General features: G+C 50.3%; 1 protein-coding gene across 3 annotated transcripts in view; it reads left to right on the top strand.

Moving 5' to 3' along the window:
- Adarb1 (adenosine deaminase RNA specific B1) overlaps positions 1-24,998 on the top strand; it is a 108,143-nt gene that overhangs the window by 69,611 nt on the left and 13,534 nt on the right. The window contains exons 3-8 of one of the 3 annotated variants that reach the window (XM_048346091.1): positions 11,676-11,750; positions 15,410-16,344; positions 20,343-20,457; positions 22,008-22,176; positions 23,048-23,196; positions 24,433-24,601. In XM_048346091.1, the coding sequence (XP_048202048.1) occupies positions 11,723-11,750; positions 15,410-16,344; positions 20,343-20,457; positions 22,008-22,176; positions 23,048-23,196; positions 24,433-24,601 (1,565 nt within the window). In that variant the 5' untranslated portion in view covers positions 11,676-11,722. Of the gene's footprint in view, positions 1-11,675; positions 11,751-12,137; positions 12,393-15,409; positions 16,345-20,342; positions 20,458-22,007; positions 22,177-23,047; positions 23,197-24,432; positions 24,602-24,998 lie in introns of those variants that run through there. The other 2 variants (XM_048346090.1, XM_048346089.1) reach the window with 2 other exon arrangements.

The raw sequence follows: 24,998 nt of genomic DNA, 5'->3' as shown, positions 1-24,998 counted from the left end.
GCACAGTGCCACTGCTAGCTTGATGACCACCCAGGTGCACGGGTGCAGGTGTAGGTGGGATGAAGTGCAGAAAGGCCTCTTCCCACCACCTGCCACGTTGTATGTGACCGAGGTCCCGGGGGTCTCACTACGGACTTTCCCAAGGATGAGGACACCTTCAGTCTATACCCAGTCCCCCTGCACACACAGGAAGGCCACCGTCCTCGGGCAGAGACTCGGCTGTGCTGCTGTTGAAGCCTGCCTCCTCCCTGCACCATTTCCTGAGAGGTAGAGAGGTAAACTAGGACTGTTGTGGAAACGGAGATCAAGACCTGTAGAGGCTTGAGCCATCTGAACACTGTATGATTAGATGGAGGATGGTCTTGAAACTCAGAGCCATCTTCCCTAAAGAAGAGAGAAATAGGCAGCAGGTCATGGCTTGGTCCAAGCAGCACCTGTCACATGGTCTCCTTTCCTGGTCTCAGCTGTGACTCTGGCCTTTCAGAGAATGCCTCCTTGTGAGCTTCATAGCACAGTGGCTCCTGGAAGTATAAGGTACGATATCATTCATTCATGTGTCTGTACATCCACCCATCTATCCACCCATCCATCCACCCATCTATCCACCTATCCTACCTTCATTCAGTAGCCTCCATCTATCTGATTTTCTATGCACCTATTATCCAGATAGCCACTCATTCTCACGTTATCATTCTGCCCATGCATCATACACGTCTTCTATCTACTCATCCGTCATCTATCAGTCCTTCTACCCACTCATCAACCATTTACCTACTCACCTGCCCATCTACCCATCTAGCCATCCATTCATCCAGCCATTTGTTGATCCATCATCTGCTCATCCTTCTATCCATCATCCATCCACCCATTCGTCTAATCACCTATTCATCCATTATCCATCCATCTGTCCATTTGCACACCTATGGATCATTTATCTCCATTGTCCATCCATTGCCAATCCATTGGCCCTTCTATCTATCTATGTCCTTATTCATTCATTCACCATCCGCCCTCTATCTGTCACCCTTTATCCACTCATCCATACACCCACCATCTATCTATTACCTATCCATCTGTCCATCCATTTATCCATTGTCCATCCATCCATCTAACCAACAAGTATCATTAGAAACTTCTTCAGGCTGTCAACAGAGACTCAAGTACCCAATGCACAGGTGTAGTAATGGGATGTCAACACCAGAGAGATGACTCCAACTTTCAGCCTTGAAGTTTTCTTTGGAATGGGTCATCTGAAATCCTGTGGGATAACTGAGAATGGAGAATGTGTTTCTGTGATTGTTGTTTTATGTTTGAGCAGGAGGGGAACTCCCCAGGCTCTAGTCAGAGTGGAAGGTAGACTGGGAATGCCTTCCAGGAGAGGAGCCCAAATATAGAGAGCTGCTAGCCCCCCAGTGAACAGCAGCAATTATGGACAGAAGGCTCAGACCTCCTGGACTTACTATGATAGACATGGCATGTCTTACGTGTCTGTGTCTATGGGCTTCTCAGCACAAGCAAAGGCCTCTGCTGTAGAACCCGCACTCTTCTCAGCCAGAGGGCACACTCCAAGGACAGGCACAGCCTTCCAGGCCAGGAGATAAAATACAAAACCAAGTGTGCAGAAGTACTTTATGACACTGTGCTGGAAATGTTAAGAAAATTAGATCCAGAATAAATCTCAACAGTGCCAGCTCTTAGTCTACTCATGGGTTAATATTGAAAATGCGGTTTATGTGGTTGTCCTTTTCCCCTCTGATTCTAGAAAATAAAGTGCAAGTTTTAAGTAAGTGAGCATGGGCAGTCTTGAATATGTATTGTTACTGGGTATCCAGTACTCTGGAGGGCGGAGGATGACCATCAAGGCTATCTTGTGGGATCTTGTCCTCCTTTGGTGGACTTTGAGCTGGGAGGATTTGGCGTTGGCTCTCATGCCTCAGGTGTACATAGTTTTCTCAGTGTGGCCTCCGCATTGGTCATACCATGCTGAGAAGCAGGAGAAGCACATGCAGATTCATGTGGGCCTGTGTGGGTGCTGGGTAGGCGGGGCTCAAGATGGTGGCCAGCAGTGTTCTGTGACAGAGCTGGCCCGCCCTGTTGCTCGGAAACCCAGGCCTCCTTGCTCTGCAGGTCCTTTTCCTTTCATAAAAAGCTCTAGATTCAACTAGAGTTGCCTTTCTGACAGCAGTAGATTGGAACGAGAATTCAGAGGAGCACACAGGACGTTTAATGAGCCAGCCTGGAAGCAGAGGTGTACACCGTGAAGAGCATGGCATTTCCCAGGCGTGATGGACCTGTGTCTTCACCTGACACATCCACCCAGAGTCCAGATCTGGGCCACCCTAATCGCTGCCACCAGCTGCCTGTGACTCTGCATGTACGGAATCTAGGACCCACCCAAGAACACAGTGAAACACTTATTCAGGAGAGTGCAGGTGAAGTCACCCAGTAGCCACCAGCTGTGGGCAGAGAGCCCTTTCAGGCGGGGGGTGGGGGGTCTTCTTTATTCCCCGGTTCTTCCCGTGAGAGTGCTCTCCTGCCCGTTGCTCTCAGGGCCATTGGACCCATCCTTCAGAGTTCTTTGCTGCCAGTGTCCTCCGGAGCCTCTCTCCAAGGCAAGGAACATGGCTGGCTGGACCACAGGCGTACAGGACCCATCTGAAAGTGATTTAACCTTAGGTATCACGTTTACATATTTAGAACAGCTTTAAATCACCCTAAGATGGTAAAGTAAATGCCTCAAATTTTCTCCATTGTATCAGAGTTTAGAGACCTTTGTCCCCGTATACCAACAGCATTATTTTGTGTGGCTGTGGGGACATGCCTGGCATCCCTGTGCAGCAGCCCAGGGTTCAGACCAGCAGGTCTGCCTCCATTTGCTCCTCCACCTTGCCCCCGAGAGACCTGAGCCATTGCACCTTCCATGACCTCCTCACATCCCACTGGCCTGTCCCTCTACACAGCCTGTGTCTGAGGCCCGCGTCCCGGGTGCGCAGAGTGTGGCGTTTCTGGGCCTCTGAGACGTGTGAGGGTCTGCTGGCTGATGGATGGGGTGCAGAGGCGGCTCATGCAGTGCTCCCCGTGACCTCTGCAGACCGTCTGGAGTTCTGAGGAAGACCTCCCTGTAGGTCGAAGGAAGGCCTAGAAGAAGACGGATGGATGGGTACGTGGATCCTTCTTTGCAAGTATTAGGAAGTATAGGTACAAAATAAACTTTGTGAAAAAGCAAAGGTGGTAAGGGTTATAGCTGAATCTTTGAATATGAACAAAGACAGGGATTTCCTTCCAGCCCTATTGTTGGATTCAAGTGAGAAGTTTAGCGATTGTTTTAGGCTTTGCATTTTATGCATGGATGAGCAGAAGCCACTGAGGCCCGGCTGCTGCCTTGGAGGGTGGTGCGCACACACAGAGACAGCTGCTCCCCTTATCCCGCCCCCCCCCCCATTTCCCATGCCTGGGAAGGAGACACTGTGCCACCATGGCTCTGTCCCCATTAGCCATCTGGACAGCGGCGTGGAGAACAGACACCACTGTGTCTGAGCTGAGGAGAGCGCCCTCCCTAGGTGGCCTGGCCCAGCCCCGGGGGCCTGGGGGAGGCTGGCTGGGATTTGCTCACCACTCAGCAAGCTGCCCTGGACCTCAGCCAGCTAAGACTTCCATTTTCCTCTCCGTCTCTCTTTCTCTCCCCTGCCTGCCACCCTTCCTTCTTTTCCTCCTTCTTCCTTTTCTCCTTCCCACCCTTTCTGACAGTTTGGCAACTGGCATTGTTCTTTGCTTCCTGGAGAATGAGAAGAAACTTAAAAAAAAAAAAAAAGTAAGCCCACTAAAGCCCACTTGCACCTTTTCTTCTGTGAATTTTGCTCATATTCATGTCACTTTTAAACTGGGTATGTCTTCATATTCTTGATTTTAGCCGCTGTTAGAAAGCTAAGCAAAGAAGAGAGTGGCATTCTCTTCAGGGAGGCCACAAGCCTTTCCCACTGGGCTTAGCTGGCAGGGGCTGCCTCTGACTTCTGGGGTTCCCAGAGTCCCTCAGCAGAGGGCACTGGCATGGCGGTGTGTCCAGAGCCCTCAGGAGGAGGCCCCTGGGAAGCTGGCTGTAGCCAGGTTCCTTGTACGGAACCTTCTGTCTCCTCTCACTGTGGGCCTGGAGCAGCAGGTGCGGGGGGGGGGGGGGTGTGCAGGTGGGTCCTGCAGGTCCTGAAGAAGCTGCCTTCCACGTTTCCAGTGTCTCATGCTCTCACTGGACGTGTAGCCCCACGACTGCTTTATTCCAGGCTGCCGCCTGCAGTGGCTCCACGCTGCTTGCCTGTAACTGTGGCCTTGTTAGGAACAGTCCTAGAGGCTTCGTTCTGCTTGGTCATCTCAGCGGGGAGGAGAATTAATTAAGCCTAAGTAGAATAGTCTAGATTTTATGTGCCCAATATTCTCATTTATTAAAAAAATCTTTGGGATGTGACTTTAACTTATACCATTATGGGGTTTTTAATCATACAAATAGAGTTTTATTTTCCGCCTAATCATTTGGTTATGGTAAATGTTCTTCTCTGAGAAAATACGCTGACTCTGGTCTTTACATCTTTGTTAATTTCTACAAATTGGACTCTGTGCTTCATTGCCCCGTTTGAGTGATAATTTTGTGATTAGTATATGATCCCAGCAGATGTGCACCAGAGGGGTGACAGAAAGCAGGTTCCGACACAAGTTGTGTCTGTTTCTCTTCAAACTACTTTCGTTGTCTTGAGATAAACAGCCAGCGAAGATCAAGTCATTTGGCAGGAGTGGTTGTCCTGTATCTGCTGGCTACGGTCATTTGTCATTTCTGGTGAGAAGAGGGACCTGACTTGCCGCGAATAGCAGCACCAGACAGGAACATCAAGAAGTGGGACCAGTGCTTGTGTTGGCCTGGTCTCTTGCTGGACAAAGCATGATAGCTGATGTCAGGAGTGTGGGCGCCATCCCAGGGCCAAGTCCCGAGGGCCTGCCCGCCGGCCTACACACACCTACTGGAATGGTGTGGTGTCACTGGTCACATCAGGGCAGGAAGTCTGAGGTCCTAGATGGACCAGGTGTGGCATGGATTCTCCCCTGTACCCTTCACTTACTCACCAGTCCTCGGTCCATAGAGTCCAGTGGTCAGCGACCCTAGCATGGCCTTCTTGTCCCTAGCAGCAGAAAGAAAACATTTCCCACTTTTGATGCCAAACAGATACTCTCACCTCTTCCAGTCAGTGTAACTAAAGCCTTTGAACTCGCAGATCTTCCAGGTCCAGAGCGGCGTGTGTAGTTTTGCTGGACACTCGTGGTGCTAGCTCTTTCCGTGTTTCTGCGCTCTTCTTCCTCCACTGTCTTGTCCTTACCGGGTGTTGTAACTGCCTGTGCTATCCTAACCTGGCTGCTGCCTGTGCTCTGTGCTGTTGTCCAGCTGCCTTTTCCTGTTCCTGTTCCCTGGTCCCTTCCCTCTCCTCCTTCTCCTCCTCCTCCTCCTCCTCCTCCTCCTCCTCCTCCTCCTCCTCCTCCTCCTCCTCCTCCTCCTCCTCCTCCTCTTCCTCCTCCTCCTCCTCCTCTCCTCCTCCTCCTCCTCCTCCTCCTCCTCCTCCTCCTCCTCCTCCTCCTCCTCCTCCTCCTCCTCCTCCTCTTCTTTTTTGTTGGTCGTGGGGCTGGCTATCGCTGAACTCTTCAGCTCAAGGCTAGCGCTCTACCACTTGAGCCACAGTGCATCTTTCGGTTTTCTGGTGGTTAATTGAAGATAAGAGTCTCATGGCCTTTTCTGTCCTGGCTGGCTTTGAACCATGATCCTCAGATCTCAGTCTTCTGAGTAGCTAGGATTACAGGTATGAGCCACCAATGCCTGGCATCTGGCCCCTTTCTTCAGTGCTTGGTACAGTATGAGCCTCATTTTGCATTTCACTAGAAACATCAGGTTTGTGAAATGCTCTGCACATAATGTGTTTTCTGACACCATCTGCCACATCCACTCAGTGTGTAAAATCTCCAAAGGTCAGCTGACAGCAGACTCCCAGGAGAGGAAAATGGCTCATTGTAAAATAGTATTTTGGAAACCAATAGTGGAATTATTTATTTAGCTGATATTGAAAGCAAAGCTCACATGATGAGGTGGCCTGTGTTTTCTGATGTACCCCATCACCCTGTTGGGGCTCCCTGTGGGAAGTTTAGACATTCAGTACGGTTTTAAATAGTCAACCCGTTCATCTTTAAAAAATGCCTTCAGAATTATCTCTACTTCAGCTCACTGATGGATTTATTCCTGTCTTTAAAATCTGTGGGTTAATAGCTATTTGAAATAAAGCCATTAACAGTCATAAAGAACATATGGCACTTTTCTAAAAACTATCCTTTCTTGATGGAATAAGGGTTAAATTCAATAATAATTAATGGTTTAGACATGTTTTTTCATTGTCTTGACTGTGTGTGTGTGTGTGTGTGTGTGTGTGTGTGTGTGTGTGTGTATCATTCCTGAGGCTTGAACTCAGGGCCTGGGCACTGTCCATGAGTTTTTTTGCTCAAGATTAATGCTATACCACTTGAGCCACAGCGCCACTTCTGGCTTTTTGGTAGGTAATTGGAAATAAGAATCTCATAGACTTTCCTGCCTGGGCTGGCTTTGAACCTGGGCCCTCAGATATCAGCCTCCTGAGTAGCTAGGATTATAGATGCCTAGCTTATGTTCACATTTCTTGACATATAAATATTTAGTGGATCCAAAGATAGCCTTTCACCAGCATAAAAGAGAATGTTCAAGTTCTAGTGCGTCTTTATTTTACTTTATCTTTTTATTAGTGTATATTAATTGTACAAGTGGGATTATTATGGCATTTTCACACATGAGTATAATGTACTTTAACCAAAATCCACTCTCTTATTTTTTCTTAGCGCCCCCAACAAGTTTTCAATGAGTTTCGTCGTTCTGTTTATACACAAGTGTATGAAGCATTCTCATCCTATTTACCCCTCCTCCACACCTTCCTTTCACCTTTTGCTTCACGTTGGTTCCCACACGCAAATAGAACCTTTATTTTGCACTTTTGTCAGTCCTCTTTTAGGTGAATTTCATATATGAGAGAGCATCTAACATTGTCTTTCGCTTTTTGACCATTTCACTTAACATGATGATTTCGAGTTCCATCTGTTTTCCTGTAAGCAACAAAATTTCATTCTTCTTTTTGGCCAAATGATACTCCTTTGTGTATATACCCATTTTCCTTTACGCATTCATCAGTCGGTGGATACCTATGCTGATGCCCTAGTTTGGCTCTTATGAATAGTGCTTTTATATACACAGACCTGGGTGTGAAGTCTGAGGTATCTTCAGGAAGCCTTTCTGTTTGCTTTATCAAAGGGAGGGAGGGAGGGAAGAAGGGAGTCCTGCCTGAGGCCTCCTCTCTGAGACAGGAACACAGGAGGCTGGTAGAGAGGTTACAGTTACATAAGTTGTTTTGTAACATGAAGTATCTAAAAAAATGAAAACATAATACTTGTTTTCTCCACCCCACCCCCACCCCCAGCCCACCCCCAATTTGAAAATTAAAACACTGACATTGTAATCACGCTCTTTGAGTTCAAAAGAGGATGCTTGGAGGGTAGTCAGGACCAGGCCGGTGAGCAGCCCTGGTAGATGGACTTGATCACCCAGCACCCAGCGTGTGGGGGTTAAAGAGCGCGTCCGGGTGCCCTTGACTGAACACGCCACCGTGACCAAGCTGTTTCTGAGCGGGCTCTGCTCTGGCCCCGTGGAGCCACTGGAAAGCCTCGCAGGCCCGGCCCTTCCGTGTGGAGCCTGGAGGGGTCACCCCACCGATTGCTCCTGTCATGCGGAGTTTTGTAAGTCTAACATTAGAATTCACTTCGAGTCCTGCTAAGAAAGCAAGTCAGAGGAGTGGCGGAACACTGCTGGCGTAGTTAATACAGGCCTTGGCTCCGTGGATGGGGAGTCTAAAGGTCTTGGTGCCCTCGTGGGTCACAGCCTTCACTTTCCTCTGCCTGCCCTAGGAGGCATCTTGGAAACGGGGAGAATTATTTTGAATACTGCTGTCAAACAAAGCTTTCCTTTAATGGGCCAATTTAGGAGTTTTCTCCTATGGGAATTTTGATGGGTTCTTTTCAGGGTGCGAGGGATGTGGCTGTAAAGTGCCACAGCCGCCCTCTCTGTTTGGACCTTTGCTACCAGGGTTGGCCTTTAGACACGGAAAGCGCCGGCCCTGGCTCTGCTCTGCAAGTGGCTCCCAGCCGCCATTCTTAAAACACAGCACCACCGCCGCCACCACGCACCACACGGTTATTTTCCACTGTGAGACATTTCCATGTCCTTTTCAGGATTTCAGAGCACGGGGGCGGGACGAGGCGAGCCCCGCGGACCAGGTAAGCCGCCCTTGTCCTGCCTGCCCGCATCAGGAGGAGCCAGCCTTCCCGCGTGAGCTGGCCAGCCATTGCATGTATAGAAAACTCAGATTCGCCTCACTGCCTCTTTTGAGGCTTCTTTGAGGGAGCCTCGTTTTGAGGCCGTGTAGATGTCCACAGAGAGTGAGAGACAGTGGTGATGTAGGGCTAGCCCTCTTTACTTCTCTGGAATGAAGCCCCACCGTGAATCCCTTGGTCACTTGGCAGTTGTGGGCTTGTTTTAAGAAAACTTTACTTTCCATTGGCTGTCCTCTGTGCTTCCTGCACCCTATCAGCAGGCACGAGAGCAGCAGGAAAGAGAGCAGAGGGCAGGAGAGGGTGCTCGTCCTGCCTAGGGGGGCACCTGGGTTCTCCCTGGTCCTCTCTTGACTCGTCTCATCAGTATGCTGTGCACAGCAGTGTCTTGGGCTCTGATGGCTTTGCCATAGCTATAGATGTTAGTGTTAGGAACATGGAGGAGAAGGCTGTGCCCCTCACTGGCAACAAACAGTCCACACCTGTTGGTGATTGAGTCCGGCCTATTCCTTTTCCATTCTCCTCCATTTTCCTAACAGATGGTTTGCTGTGTTCATTTCTCGTCTGTGTGGCCCCGTGGTGCAGTCTCTTGTCTTTTGCCCATTTCTGGTTGAGTTTTGTCCTTACTGTGATGCTTGTTGGGTATGTGATACTGACTATGTGGTTTCCCCCAGGCTGTCTTCACAGAGAGGGTTTATTTTTGAAGAGGTCCAGTTTACCAGCTTCCCCTTCCTGCATTGTGCACGTGCTCATAAGTCTCAGAACTCTTGGCACTGCCCTAGATCCTGAAGGCTTTTCACAAGATTTCTCTACAACTTTCACACCTCTGTGTTTTGCATGATCCATTTGAAGATCACTTGGGGTAGAGTAGGGCCAGGTTGGGGTTCCCTTTGGGCCTGGATTTCACAGCTCCTGGGTCATCTGTTGAAGGGCTGTGCTCCCTCTGGTTGCTGTCAGCTCTGTGAAGGGCTGTGCTCCCTCTGGTTGTTCTCAGCTCTCTGAAGGGCTGTGCTCCCTCTGGTTGCTCTCATGCCTCTGTGAAGGGCTGTGCTCCCTGTGGTTGCTCTCAGCTCTGTGAAGGGCTGTGTTCCCTGTGTTTGCTCTCAGCTCTGTGAAGGGCTGTGCTCCCTCTGGTTGCTCTCACCTCTATGTAGTTGCCAACTGCGCTGTCCACGCAGGCCTGTACTGGGCCCTGCTCTGTTCCCTGCGTGTTGCTTGTCTGTCATTTGCCAAAAGGGTGATGGACGATGTTCACTCATTATGTCCTGCCATAAATGTGGAATCACATCAGGTCTCATTCATACTGACGTTTCCATACCCTGTTCTGCCAGGGGAAGGGGGTGTGGGGGGAGTATAGTCTGGCTTCACAGGGAGCTGCCACTCCTGCCTCTTTGCTAGAAGGTGCCACTCCTCCAGAGCCTGCCAGACAGCATGGAGTGTCTCCTGGGGGTGAGGCCCCCAGATCCTCTCTCTAGAATTCGGCACAGGTAATATGGCCTGGTGGGAGGAGTGCTGAGGCTGCCATCTCTGAGCAACGGGGGATTCTGAGTCCTCTGTGGAGATAGTCCAAGTGCAGGGAGTTGGCCTGCAGGCTGTCTGCGAGGTTTTGTGGAGTCCAGGAGCCTTTCCAGCTCTCTTGCTGGAGAGCTGCTTTTCTTGGGCTTAGTTGTTGTTGTAGCTGTTGCTGCTGCTGTCTTGGTCTTTGTCCATGGTGACCACGGTTCCCAGCTCCTTCCTTTACGGGATGACATCGTGTAGGGAAATGCCAGGAGCTCCCTGGGGCACCCCCCCCACCCCTTTCTGGCACCTGGCAGGTGCCCTCTCCCCGCCTCCAGTGTTGTGTTGATTCATCCTGAAGCCATAGCTGTAGATACAGGTCTTCCATTGCATAGGGCTCTCCCACCTGTTCTGAGCTAGTTTTTGGAAAAGGGGAGCAGGAATCTTTGTGCAGGTTTCTTATTTACAGTCTTGGTTTCTTGGTGGTGCTTGTCGCCTTTCCTGCGTAGCCTCTGCCTCCCTGCATTGCCTGACTCCCTGCGTTTGTGACCTCTTGCTAAGGCTTGGTTGAATGATTGACCACATCTCTGTTTGGGGGCATGGGGGGACTGACCCCTGTAGCTGAGAGGCCTGCGAGCCTTCCAGCGTTTAGTTGAAGATAAGTTCCCCAGACTTTCCTGCCCAGGCTGGCTTCAAATGACAGTCCTCAGATGTCAGCTTTCCGAGTAGATAGGATTACAGGGGTGAGGCACCAATGCCCAACTCTTGTAACCTTTTACTAATACATTTGACAGACATACACCAAGATTACATTAACAAATAGATGTACTAAACAAATGACTGTCATGAAAACTATGTATATTCTGCATATGTGATAGGTGGAATATGTATGAGATACACATTTAGTGACCATTTCCTAAAAGCCATGAAATTTGCCTTTTTGATATTTACAATACAATATTTTGTTCACAAAACATTATTGGCTTTAAAAATTACAAATCTTTTTCTTCTATTGTAATTAGATGGGGTTCTTTATTATAGGGTCTGTTAGTATTGCAAAGTCTCTGTTTAGGAAAGGAAGTATTTATGAAGAGGGATATTCAAGAAGATGAAACCCTTGAATTTATTAATAATTGGCTAGATCAGTTGTTCTTTGGCTATTTCCTGGATTCTCTCCAGCCAACCAGAAGGTAAGTTGTGCCTGGCTTAGGTTTAGCTTGGAGTTTGACAACTACACGTGTCTTAACCTGTACGATGTTCTCAGGAAGCAAGCGTCAGGTGAGATGCTGAGGAGGCTTGTTCTTCTTGTGAGTACAATTTTCAAGTCTACTCAGGGCCAAGACCATTTGGCATGCAGGTTGGAATCCTGTTGTGTTCTCTGGTGGGCTGTTGGGATGTGGTTGGTGAGCTCTGGGCCACCTTACAGGGGAGGGTCTTCATCCTACCCCTGATTCAAAGCCCTCTGAGGCCCTTCCACTCCCCGGAGTTGAGCAAGGGGCCCTTGGCAATGGCCTTGGACCCCCTCTGTCGTGAGTCCTTGCACACTGACTACCATCCCCCATTCAGGAGTTGAGTCAGGAGTCCTTGCTGAGAGAGAGGACCCCATCCCATTGGCTGAGTGATGTCCCTGTTGTCTTATCTTTGCCTTTCATTTGCAGTGCTGTGGAGATTGTTCCATGGAAGAGATGCCCTCACCTCCCACCTCTCCCCATGGGGCTCACAGTTAGTGTTCTCTTGCTGTCTTTCAGACAGACGCAGCCTCCGCCAGTCAAGAAGTCCTCAGAAGTGTGTTGCCATGGACGTAGACGATGAAGAGAACATGAGTAAGATCTAGGCCTATCACGTAGCATCCCATAGTTAACTTCCCATTAAATTGTTAGTGCTTTGTAAGTTTGACTAATGAGACCAATTTGGTGTTTCCTGCGATGTGGGCTGTTGGCAGTAGCATGGATGTTTTCTGTAGTAGGCATGGATATTTACTGTGGACGTTTTCCCTACAGCCACCTGTCTAGATTTTTCATTCCTCGCTGTCGCCATGGGGCCACCATTTTTATTCCAGAAATACACCTCTAGGTGCCTCACAAAGCTGCCTGGGAAGCCCTGTCACAGCGTGGTGCTAGAATAAAGCTCTGAACTTCGCGTGCAAACTGAAGAACGCCTTGGAGACTGACCCCGATACTTGCAATTTGGGATGCTGGTACCCACAAGGCTCCCTGCAGGGACGGTGGCGCATCCTGCCTTTGGAGGGAAGGGGCTCACATGGTCTTCAGCTTAAAAGACTGGAATGACACTTCGGGCTGGTGTGGACCAAAATGGGCTCTGGGTCCTCTCTGCTCCCCCATCCCCTCCTCCCTGGAGCTGCCTGGATGGAGGACCTCAGAGCTCAGGCTTTCTCCATCAGTGTCGTGAAGAGCCCACTAAGCTAACTTCTCACCTGCTGACCCTCAGTCCAGGGAGCACCATGCGTAAGTGAGGTCACAAGTACCCCAGACAGCAGCACACCTTGCAGGGGAGCGCCACCGAAGACATTACTTTTCTAGCTAACGGCGTGTGTCTCAGGGAAGATCATGGCCACCGGTGTCTCGCTGGAAGTGCTTTTGGTCACTAGAACCCATGACTTCATACACAGCCCAGCGCTGGCCCTGCTTTACCTGGTACCCAGAGGCCAGTGGCACCCTGAGAGGCATGGCTGCACTACACCACTGCCCTGGACGTGCTGTGGTGCCGAGGGGGGCTGGGGGTCGGCTCTGTCACACAGAGGACTGCAGTACGCTGGCTCGGCAATCCCCCTGAGGGTGCTTGCAGGTGTCCCCAACGCCACCGGCCTGCACTGTGGTCCTTTATCCATGGCTGCAGCCATCCCCACCGAGCCCTTGGCTGTTTAACCACGAGGAAGGTAACCTGCCAGAAGAATTGTCCTGGAAGGACGGACTTCTGGGTCCAGCGTAGAACTTGTAAACGTCAGGACTGCGCTTCCTATCGTTTTGAAATCAACAAGTTTTATGATTCACTTCACATTTCTGATGTGCAGAGAGAAAGCCTATATTTCATAGGAGCTGTGAGAGGGATCTCCGTTGCTCGTTGGAGTGTTTTCTTTTCCTTAGCAGCATTTTTAATAAACAGAATATGAACAGTAACACGGTGCTTCTGAAATGAATAATAAGAATTGAGAATTGGTGTGAAATGTAATAGAAAGCGTGTTTTTCTGATAATCTCAATTTGTCAGTCCAGTCCTGATGGTTATTATGTTTGAGAGGAAAGCATTTGGAGGTTATAAATGTTTCGTTAATGCATGTCAGAATATGTTTATAACAATATGGTTTTTTATACTGGTTATTCTGTGAGCAATATCGAGTGTGTTATGTTCTCAGTCCATTTACTAATCTCTCCGTTTTATCTCTGCTCTACCTTTTTAACCCTTTGTTCCTGGAGTACCGAAAGGAGTAACCTACCGGCCTTTTGCTGGAGGATGTTATAAATGAAAATTTAGGGTCCATTCCATCCACTTTGTCAGCTGGGAGAAGTGGTGTGTGTGTTAGGAAGAACTTTCCCGCGGGCTTTGTCCGTCCAGTGTCATTGTCGCCGTCTCTGGATGACCGTGGCCCTGGACCTTCGCCATCCCTCATTCCACGGGTGGCCACCAAAGACCAGGGCCTCGGCCACATGGACCTTTCTCGTGGGTTGCACTGACCATGACACTTTCAGTGTTTTCAGTGTGCTTAGCACAGGAGAATCTGCTTGTACATCCCACACTAGAAACAGACCCCAAAGCCACCATATCAGCCCACATGCTTACAGTTAGTTATTCAGCATATTTTTTCTAGTTTTTTGGTGAATGTTTGAAAGCAAGTCGCAAGTCTTTAAGTCATTTATAGCTTGGCAATCAATGCCTTAAGATGGGCTTGTAAGCCTAACTGATGAAAAATGAGTAACTTTTTTTTTTAAGAAAGTTCAGTCAATTTAAGAGAAAGAGTAAATGCATTTATATCCTCTTTTTAAAAAATAGTCGTTGAGGTTTTTGTGGGGGGGGGCCAGGGGGGGTTGAGACAATCTCCCAAAGCTCAGGCCGGCTTAGAACTCTTGATCGTCCTGCCTCAGCCTCTCAGGGACTGGGCAGGTATGGATACCACACCCCATCTTCATCTCCCCTTTTAAAATTAAAAATTATGTCTATTTTGCCACGTATCTTTACTAATTTTAAATATAAAGTGTCTTTAAAGGGTAAGATAAGAAAATCACTTTAGGCTTGGTAGGGTAGCTCAGTCCTGCAATTCCAGCTAGGGAGGCATAGACCAGGAAGACTGAGGTTCAAAGCCAGCTGGGCAACGTTAGACCCTTTCTCGGGCTGGGGATATGGCCTAGTGGCAAGAGTGCTTGCCTCATATACATGAAGCCCTGGGTTCAATTCCCCAGCACCATATATACAGAAAATGGCCAGAAGTAGTGCTGTGGCTCAAGTGGCAGAGTGCTAGCCTTGAGCAAAAAGAAGCCAGGGACAGTGCTCAGTCCCTGAGTCCAAGCCCCAGGACTGACAAAAAAAAAAAAGTCCCTTTCTTGATGAATAAGCTAGATGTGGTAGCATGCAACGGAAGCAGGCTTCAGTCTGAGGCTGGCCTTGAGTAAAAGCAGGAGATCCTGTCTTAAAAATAACTAAAGAAATAAAAGAAAGGCTGAGAACATAGCCTCAGCCCATCTTGCAGTTATCCAAGCATGAGGCCTGAGTTCAAACCCTACTACCATGAAAAATAAAAATTACTTCAGTCACTAATTAACAGCAGGGCTTAGAGGCATGGATCAGAATAGAACACCTGACTAAAAAACTCCACAACTGCTAAAAAGTTAGGTATATTTTTGAAGTTAAGAAATTGTAGCCTGCGATTCTATGTCTTTCTCTTATATTTTTTTTCTATCACAAAATGTTTTAAAGGTTCTCAGGTACATAATCCCCAAATACAATGAAAAATTAAATCAACACTAAAAGTAAAGCCATTTCTTCAAAAAAAAATTTAAGTCATAATACCCTACATAATTATAGTTTCTATGATCAATTCATAAATTAAATCAAACAATCACATGTGTCGATTTGCTACCTTAGACCTTATAGACAAACTTGGGAAGGTATGTTCTAAATTGTGCTTCCTCTTTTGAGAGATGATGCAGTCCGTGTGGGGACACTTGGCCCCGGCAGGGAGCGCTAAGAGAAAGTGAACATATCTGCACACTGATGTAGTTAATGCAGAAGCAGTTGGTGTGTTAACTAGCAGAGGGAGTAGCCCTGCGGCAGCAAACCTCAAATTGCTCATTTCAGCCGGGGCTGAGAGTTCTTTATCCAATACACAGATCCCGGTGTTTGCATGAGTAAGGCAATGTATACGCACACATCACTTTACCCAGTTGCAAAGAAATAAAGGAATCTATAAATTTTGCATTTACAAGATCCTGCAACGAAGGCGTTGTAAGTTACTCTTTCTGGGCACCGCAGGTTCCAGCAGCACTGATGTTAAGGAAAACCGCAATCTGGACAACGTGCCCCCCAGGGACAGCAGTGCGCCCGGGCCCGGCGAGGGCCCACAGCTCTCCAACGGGGGCGGCGGCAGCACCAGCAGGAAGCGGCCCCTGGAGGAGGGCAGCAATGGCCACTCCAAGTACCGCCTGAAGAAGCGGAGGAAAACTCCCGGGCCTGTGCTGCCCAAGAACGCCCTGATGCAACTGAATGAGATCAAGCCTGGCTTACAGTACATGCTGCTGTCCCAGACGGGGCCCGTGCACGCCCCCCTGTTTGTCATGTCCGTGGAGGTGAACGGGCAGGTGTTTGAGGGGTCTGGCCCGACAAAGAAAAAGGCCAAACTCCACGCTGCCGAGAAGGCCTTGAGGTCGTTCGTTCAGTTCCCCAATGCCTCCGAGGCCCACCTGGCCATGGGAAGAACCCTGACTGTGAACGCCGACTTCACGTCCGACCAGGCCGACTTCCCCGACACGCTCTTCAACGGCTTTGAGACGCCAGACAAGTCGGAGCCGCCCTTCTACGTGGGTTCCAACGGAGACGACTCTTTCAGCTCCAGCGGGGACCTCAGCCTGTCCGCCTCCCCAGTGCCTGCCAGCCTCGCTCAGCCTCCCCTGCCCGTCCCACCTCCGTTCCCACCCCCGAGCGGGAAGAACCCCGTGATGATCTTGAATGAGCTACGCCCAGGGCTAAAATACGACTTCCTCTCGGAGAGCGGGGAGAGCCACGCCAAGAGCTTCGTCATGTCTGTGGTCGTGGACGGTCAGTTCTTCGAAGGCTCTGGGAGGAACAAGAAGCTCGCCAAGGCCCGGGCTGCACAGTCGGCCCTGGCCACTATCTTCAATTTGCACTTGGACCAAACACCATCTCGCCAGCCTGTCCCCAGCGAGGGGCTCCAGTTGCACTTGCCACAGGTGAGGAAGGGGGTGCGCTGGGAAGCCAGTGGCCATTGCTCTTGCCTTGGGCTTCTGGTGTTGCTCTTGAGTCCTCAGCAGAAGTAGGACCATCCTTAGTGCCTCCAGCCAGGCACTCTCCTGGCCGGCGGCAGTCAGGTGGTCACTGGGAAGCCTGCTGGCCTCCTGCTGTGTGGTGGGGCTGTAGTGGTGTAGGGTGGAGAAATCTGAGCCCCATCCATGAGGCATAGTCCACGTGAGACCCACACCGCCTTCCCCACCCAGCCTCACACCAAGCCTTTGCCCAGAAAAGGGCAGGTGAGCACAAACACTGCAACTCCATCTCCGGTAGGTGGCGTTTCCTTTGAATTGTCATTGCACTGGGGCAATCTTACGCGTAAGCGAAGGGCTACTGACCGGTTCACAGGTGGAAACCCAAGGTGGGGTCGGGGCTGGGTGCTCCCAAGTGACAGCCTGCATTTCTGAGCCACAGGATGCTGGTAACTGCCTTTCTGAGTGACGGGCTGCTGGTGGCTCCCTTTCTGAGTGACAGGCTGCATTTCCCACAGGACACCCGGGGCTTCTCCCTACTCTAGCTGGATGTGGGCAGCCATGCTGAAGTTTGTCTCCCACCGAGTAACATCAGGAGGGAAGGGGTTCTCGGGAGCTCAGGTTGTGTCTGTGGGAGAGGAAGAGTGAAGGAAAGAGTACAGTCCTCACCTAGCCCCACCATGTTCACTAGGTCTTGCTTCTCTTCTTGGAAATCCGAAACTCTGGTGGTCGGTTGTAAAACTTATTCTTTAGACTTTCTTCTATGTTGTTCCTTTGCGTAGAAAGATGTCAGCTGGAATTTAGCCACGAGGAGGGGTGTGGTGGCAGGGTCCCTCCACGTCGGACACCGCCTTCCTCTGGATTTTTAATGTAGAGGTGACAACATACTACATTTCAAGTGTGGGAGACAGGACAGCTTGCCTTTTCCTGTGTCCAAGTGTGGCCATCTGGCTTCTGCCTGGAACGCAGCTAGAACTGCCTCCTGCAGCCAAATCTGAGCTGACTGTAGTTCTCAATTTTAACAGAAGGAAACTTGCTCTAGTTTGTCAAAAGCTATCAGATACAACATGAAGTTAAAGGAATACATTGAAGCATTTTATTGATTTGTTTAGTATCTAAGTATTTCCTTCCCTATTAACGCCTTTCCAGCATTCCTCCAAGGATTGCCAGTGCACGTGTGACTTTACAAGCCAGAGGCATGAGGTCCCCGGTGGCTTTTTTTATTTCTAGGCTTGCTAATGGGTAAAGTATTCAGCCTGAGTTTGTCAGACCAACTGAAGTGACTTGTCCTCCCTTCATGTTGGAGTGTGGTCAGACCACTGAAGCCACTTCCGCTACTGTGGATCCCAGGTACCAGAGGCTTTGCAGTGTCACCAGGGGCCCTCGGGGAGCAGCAGATGGAGTCCGCGCCAAGGCACTGGGCCTCAGCTAGCTTCCCCTGCATGGCCGTATGCTGTGGGGACTTCTGGTGGGGAGGACCAAGTTTCTGGCCTAAAAGGCAGGAGCCATCAGAGGGGCCCAGATGGCAGAGCTCCTCTGCAGCTTCTGAGGGTACTGAGCACCAGTGTCTGGCCTCTCGGCCAGAGCCACCCTTGTGGGGGCCGGGAGCCAGGTCTCCTGTCACTGCCCAGGGGTCCTGCCACCACTCACTGCTTTCCAGAGCGCCCTGGCAGCTCAGGGTGAGTGACTGTCCTTCAGAGGACCTGGGGTAGTCTTCCCAGGATCAGTCCTGGGGCTACAGTGCTGGGCTTCGTTGTCTTTTCACTAGAAGTTTCAAATGTACGTTCAAGAGTGGAAATGAACTTAGCTTTTTCCTGGCAGGAGCCCAGAAGGACTTGGGATAGGCATCCCTGGTCTTTGTACATTCTGCCTTCCTGGCATTCAGGGCATGAGGGAAAGTTCTAAAATTTGACAGCAGGGGCTGGGAATATGGCCTAGTGGTAAAGTACTCGCCTCGTATACATGAAGCCCTGGGTTCGATTCCTCAGCACCACATAGATAGAAAAAGCCGGACCTGGCGCTGTGGCTCAAGTGGTAGAGTGCTAACCTTGAACAATAAGAAGCCAGGGACAGTGCTCAGGCCCTGAGTCCAAGGCCCAGGACTGGAAAAATAAATAAATAAAATCAGACAGCGGTGGCCATGGGGTGACTGGGGCCCTGCCGTAGTGCATCTTGCCCACCTGGCACGGTTGAGTGTCATTCCAGAGCCCTGTGCGTGCCGAGCGCCGAGCAGTGCTGCTGGGGTGTGCGGCGTGGCGGTCAGGAGCACGCGACTTTGTCGTTCTATCTACCCCTGGCGTTTGGAGGGCAGACACTTCGTGAGCCACATGGGGCAGGGCAGGAGTGTCTTTCTGGGGATGTGAGCCACCCGTGCGTCTCACTGCAACACAGACCATGGGCTCAGACAAAGCCACCACGGCTCCCGTCCTCTGCAGGGAAGCCCCCGAGTACCTGCAGATCGGCCTGGCCTTCCGCAGAGCAGGAGCTGGCATTGCCTGCTGTGTCCGGTACCTCTCCTATAGCTTCCTGCTGAGTGAATTCCAGGGCATCGTCCTGTGTCCAGCATCCTGGCTCGGGACGTCTGCTGCAGCCGTGCTTCTGTCTGTGTGTTCTCCTCACCCATGCGTGTATATGCTGCTGCCCCCTTGAGGTCATGAGAGCCCTGGCCACAGGTCCCTTTGGGGCTCACTGGTGACTTCAGGTGCAGGGAGAGGTGGAGAACATCCTGCCAACAGCATCGTCTCAAATAAGCTGTCTGCTAGGCTGAGTGTGGCGTTCCTGGTAATCCTGGAAGTCTTTTGTTAAAGGCGAGGCTGGAGACACTAGGTTTGCCAGTGCCATGTGATTGTCTGGACAAGTACATAAAGTTAGCAATGTCTCACTTGGCCCGACAAATCCTGATGCAGCAGTCATTGTCCCAAAGCACTGGGGACTAATGATTTCCAAGACAAACCTTAAGTCACAAAAGAAAAGACTGCAGCAGCTGGGCACCAGTGGCTCATACCTATAATCCTAGCTACTCGGGAAGCTGAGATCTGAGAGTTGTAGTTCAAAGCCAGCCCAGGCAGAAAAGTCCCCATCTCCAATAAACTACTCAAAAACAAAAAACCTGGGAGTGGTGCTGTGGCTCAAGTGGTAGAGCGCTAGCCTTGAGCACAAAGAGGCTCAGGAACAGTGCCCCGGCCTGAGTTAAGCCCCAAGCAAAAGAAAAAAAACAACCCTGCAAGATCTGAGAGCTATGTTTCTTCTGAGATGCTCGACACCTTTAAACAGACATTTCCGGCACTGTGTTCAGACTTGGCCTTGTGAGCACTGGTGGGTGAGCCATAATGTCACTTACCCAAGTGTGAGCCCTTCATGAGCCCCAGGCCCAGCCGGCATGGGTGGGCACAGGGACACAGGAGCTACGCAGCCGCCGCCAGCGTGCCTCCGAGGACGAGGTTCTGTGCATCTCCAGCTGCCCTCCTCCACACTACTGCCCACGCTGGCCTCCCAGACCCTCGAGCTGGGCCAGGAGAGGAGGCTGTTGGCTGTGTCTGAAAGTGCAGTCAGGGGAGCGTGGCTTCTGCATGCAGCAGAGCAGCGTGGGGTGGGAAGCAAGGGGCAGGCTTCTCTGTGCCTCAGTTTCCCCATGTGATACCAGCCTCTGTGTGTGTGAGGATTGGAAGAAAGGACTCCCAGCCAGAGCCTTGAACAATCCGGAGGCATCTGTTTCCAAAGAATGTTTTGAGAGCAACGTGCACATGTTGTGTGTACACCAATACATAGAATGTACACACACTCGTGTGCACGTGTATACACACATGCTCACACACATGCACACTTGCTTGTTGGCTTTACCTGTATGGTTTTCTGGAGGAGAAGCAGTCTGTGTCCCCATGTAAGGCACAGTGCGTGTTGATGGGAGGGAGGACTCGACCCAGCCCAGGGATGCTCTGATTCTAACCGTGGTCTCTATGCTTCACCAGGTGTTGGCAGACGCTGTTTCTCGCCTGGTTCTGGGTAAGTTTGGTGACCTGACGGAGAACTTCTCCTCCCCTCATGCACGCAGAAAAGTGCTCGCTGGAGTGGTCATGACCACAGGTAAGCATGTTATGCTCTAGCTACATGCCTGCCTCCGTGTTTGACAAATGTGAAGTGCTGTGGGCTGGGAGAGGCCCTGTGACACCACAAGGAATTGCTTTCTGTGCCTGTGCCTGCCGTTTTCTGTATATGTGGTGCTGGGGAATCGAACCCAGGGCCTCATGTATACGAGGCAAACACTCTTGCCACTAGGCCATATCCCCAGCTCCAATACTCAGCTTTTTGACCTGAGTCTTTCCTTTGGAGAAAGCATAGCGTTAACTTTAAGCTTCTCTTATCTTCATTATGTGATTGGCCTCAATTTGCTCAGGGAACAGCACACTACTGACTTACTTTGTTTCAGCTGGAAATTGTCTGCGTTCTCAGTTAGTGTCACTTCTGCCAGATCTGTGTGGCTGCAACAGGGCGTCTAGATAGACCACAGACTCTGGGGGATAGTAGTAGTCCCATTTGATTATTGAGAAGTTTTCAGCAGCAAAAGGAACTGCCGCCCTCCTCCTTTACACCATGGAGTGAGGACACAGCATCATGTGCGTGGTTGCTAAGTCCAAGGATAAAAAGCCATACACTTGACCAATGCCTGGCTCCTGGGGCAGGGGCAGGGGCAGGGTGGGATGGTCAGGCAGATGGTATACTCCCGTCTTGGCCTAGCCTGGATGGGAATGTAGGTGACAGAGCAGAGAGGTGGAGTGGGAGGGAACAGGGAGCACCCCCATTCCCCATGGGGGTAACTGTGCCATCTTTTCCTGTAGAGTGGCTCATCTCCACCTTGGCTGTGCCAAGAGTGTTAGCCTGCTGGAAGGCCAAGCACAGGGACATAGCCCAGGGTCTCACTCACGCTTGGCAAGCCTCTGCTGGGAGGCACACCCAGCCCACATGGATGTCTGTATATCCTGTCTTGGTCAGTGGCCTCACAAGCTGGTACCAGACAAGCCCTCTTCAGAAGGTCACACTGCGTAGTTGCTTTAAGCCATTCTTCCCAACTATTTTTTTTGGGGGGGACACTAGGGGGTGCTTTGTTTTTTGTTTTGAATGACAGGTATTTGAATCCATCACTCTGTCCTTGCTGAGCTGGCGTGCTACCATCTGAGCCATGTCTCCAGTCCTTTGTGCTTTATTTTTCAGATACGGTCTTGCATTTGTGCCCAGGGCTGGCCTGAGCAGGACCCTGCTGCCCGTGCTTCCCCCGTAGCTGGGCTATCAGGAACACGCCATCATATGTGGCCTATGAGCAGAAATAGGGGCTTGCTAATTTTCTGCCTGGGCTAGTTTCAAACCACAGTCCTAATTCCACCTTCTGAGCAGCTGGGATTACAGAAATGAACCACCATGCCTGGCCTCTATTAGTGCTTTGATGCTTGATTTCAGAGGTTACTTCCAGAACAGTTAGTTCCTTGGCATAGTGCTCCCTGCCTAGATTCCAGGGAAATCTGAACTTAGGGTGAGGAAGGGAGAAGTGAAGCAAAGCATGGCTGAATGGTCTTACCGCTGAGTGCATGTCACCCAGGTCACTGTCTCTGTGTGTCACCAGCTCCTCTCCTGTCTTTCAGGCACAGACGTCAAAGACGCCAAAGTGATAAGTGTTTCGACAGGGACAAAGTGTATTAACGGTGAATACATGAGCGACCGTGGCCTCGCACTGAATGACTGTCATGCAGAGATAATCTCCCGAAGGTCCCTGCTCAGGTTTCTTTATGCACAACTTGACCTTTACTTGAAGTAAGTTTAGCAGTGAGCAAGCAGGAAGCTATTTTGTGTGTATGTGCTGGTCCTGGGGCTTGAGCTCAGGGCTTGGACACTGTCCCTGAGCTTTGTTGCTCAAGGCTAGAGCTCTACCACTTTAACCACAGCTCTGCTTCCAACTTTTTGTTGGTTCATTGGAGATAAGAGTCTCCCAGACTTTCCTCCTGGGATAGCTTCCAGGTGCAATCCTCAGACCCCTTAGTCTCTTGAAGAGCTAGGATTACAGGTGTGAGCCACTGGCACCTGAGGGAAGGAAGATATTTTTAGTACCATCTATTAGAAAACAATACAGAGCCTTTTGTTCCTTATACACTGAGAAGTTCTCAAAATGAGAGCTGTAGTAGTAATACTAAGGCTGAGCCCTGTTCTCCTGTGATGCACTGCGGGCCCCACTTGTCCACGCTGCTCGATGAATCTCATTCTCCCATGATCCTCAGTCATGAAGTAAGAGTGGACCGAATTTAAGAACACACACACATTGACGCCTAAAATAGGCATTCAAATGGAACATAGTCCCTGTTGGAGACCCTGTGATTTTTGTTAAACTGCCCCATAATGGTCGTTTTCATTCTAGTCACTGTGACTGGCCAGAACTCACCCTGGACCTGAACACGTTCCTTAGCAAGGCCTCTTCCTCCCTGTCACCTTTCTGCTGTGAAGCCATGGCTGAGAAGGAGTGGTGCTCTCTCACAGTTGGTCGCAGGTCTGAGTGGACCTGGACTCTTGACACTCATAAACATGTCCAGCAGAGATTCCAGATCGAGCTCATCTCTCCCCTCCAGAAGATCTACAGTCTAATGCTAACTGAACAGCTCTCAGTATCTCCTTTGTAACTTTTCTCTTGCAGTAGCAAAGACGATCAGAAAAGGTCCATCTTTCAGAAGTCAGAACGAGGAGGGTTCCGCCTGAAGGACACCGTGCAGTTCCATCTGTACATCAGCACATCGCCCTGTGGAGATGCCAGGATCTTCTCTCCCCACGAGCCAGTGCTAGAGGGTATGAGGCCAGCCTCCAGCAGTGGACAGCCCTCAGGAGTATCTACCACACGTAGACAGAGGCCCCAGCGCTGGGGGGGGGGGGGGGGGGCAGCGTGGACTCTGTAAAGCATGGGTTGTTTCTTGTCTATGAAGTTTAATTATAAAATTGTCAATAAGAATGCACATTCTCGTTCTGATTTGGCTCATTCTGATTGGCCAAGTAATTAGAATGGAGGGAAGATAGGAGATCAGAATGATAGCCCATCTCCAAGTCAGACCGAGGTCCTTCCTTTTTCGGGTGAGGGATGGAAGCGTGAAGCTGCTCCCCCAGGAGCAGGTGGAGGCTGATGCCAGGAGACCCCTGGCTGGTGTCACATTGGGTTCCTTCCACCCTGCAGGCCAGGTCAGCCTTCGTGTCATAGGAGTTCATATCCGCATCCCTTCCCCCAAGCCTAGGCATTCCTTATATATTCCACACGGACAATTGATCCCATGATTTCCCTTGATGATAAAGGCAGTTGATTTATGGTGGCAGTGGCTAAACAGGTTCAGAATACGGAAATAAAGACCACCCATGTTTAGATGGCCCAGGGGTGACCACGGGCGCCTTCACGTGCTTCCTATAGTTCATTCTGCATATGTCTGTGGATAGTTTTATTTTTATTTTATTTTATTTTATTTATTTATTTATTTATTTATTTTGCCAGTCCTGGGCCTTGGACTCGGGGCCTGAGCACTGTCCCTGGCTTCTTTGTGCTCAAGGCTAGCACTCTGCCATTTGAGCCACAGCGCCACTTCTGGCCGTTTTATATATATGTGGTGCTGGGGAATCGAACCCAGGGCTTCATGTATGCGAGGCAAGCACTCTTGCCACTAGGCCAGATGCCCAGCCCCTGTGGATAGTTTTAAATATGAAGGTTAAAGCACAACAAACACCCAGCTATCTGTACCCCAGAATTAGCAAATTTTAGCATTTTGCCCTGTTTGCTTCACCTCATTGTTAATGACAGAAAAAAATCATTTCAGTCAAAATGCTAAGTGCCTTCCCCTCAACCTCCAAGGAGACCCATTTTCATAAATTTGGCTGTATTACATCCTTTTAATCATTTTACAACATAAGCTATATTGCATATGTATTGTACATATGATATAGGCATGTGCAGACTATTTTAAATGTATAGGGTATTGTTAGATGTGCTTTTCAGTAAGCTGATAGCTTACTCCCTGTGCGTTTTGAACCTTTTCTTTCTCTTAGAACCAGCAGACAGACATCCAAACCGTAAAGCAAGGGGACAACTACGGACCAAAATCGAGTCTGGTGAGGGCACAATCCCTGTGCGCTCAAACGCCAGCATCCAGACGTGGGATGGGGTGCTGCAGGGTGAAAGGCTGCTCACCATGTCCTGCAGTGACAAGATAGCTCGGTAAGGCCCCGAAGGTCTGCCGGCCATCCCGCTGTGTGGTGTGAGTCCTTCCATCCTCCCCGCTGTGTGGTGTGAGTCCTTCCAGCCGCCCCGCTGTGTGGTGTGAGTCCTTCCATCCTCCCCGCTGTGTGGTGTGAGTCCTTCCATCCTCCCCGCTGTGTGGTGTGAGTCCTTCCAGCCGCCCCGCTGTGTGGTGTGAGTCCTTCCATCCTCCCCGCTGTGTGGTGTGAGTCCTTCCAGCCGCCCCGCTGTGTGGTGTGAGTCCTTCCAGCCGCCCCGCTGTGTGGTGTGAGTCCTTCCATCCTCCCCGCTGTGTGGTGTGAGTCCTTCCATCCTCCCCGCTGTGTGGTGTGAGTCCTTCCAGCCGCCCCGCTGTGTGGTGTGAGTCCTTCCATCC

This window comes from Perognathus longimembris, chromosome 5, assembly GCF_023159225.1.
Source record: "Perognathus longimembris pacificus isolate PPM17 chromosome 5, ASM2315922v1, whole genome shotgun sequence".
Lineage (NCBI taxonomy): Eukaryota > Metazoa > Chordata > Mammalia > Rodentia > Heteromyidae > Perognathus > Perognathus longimembris.
This window is presented reverse-complemented; position numbering and strand designations above follow the sequence as displayed.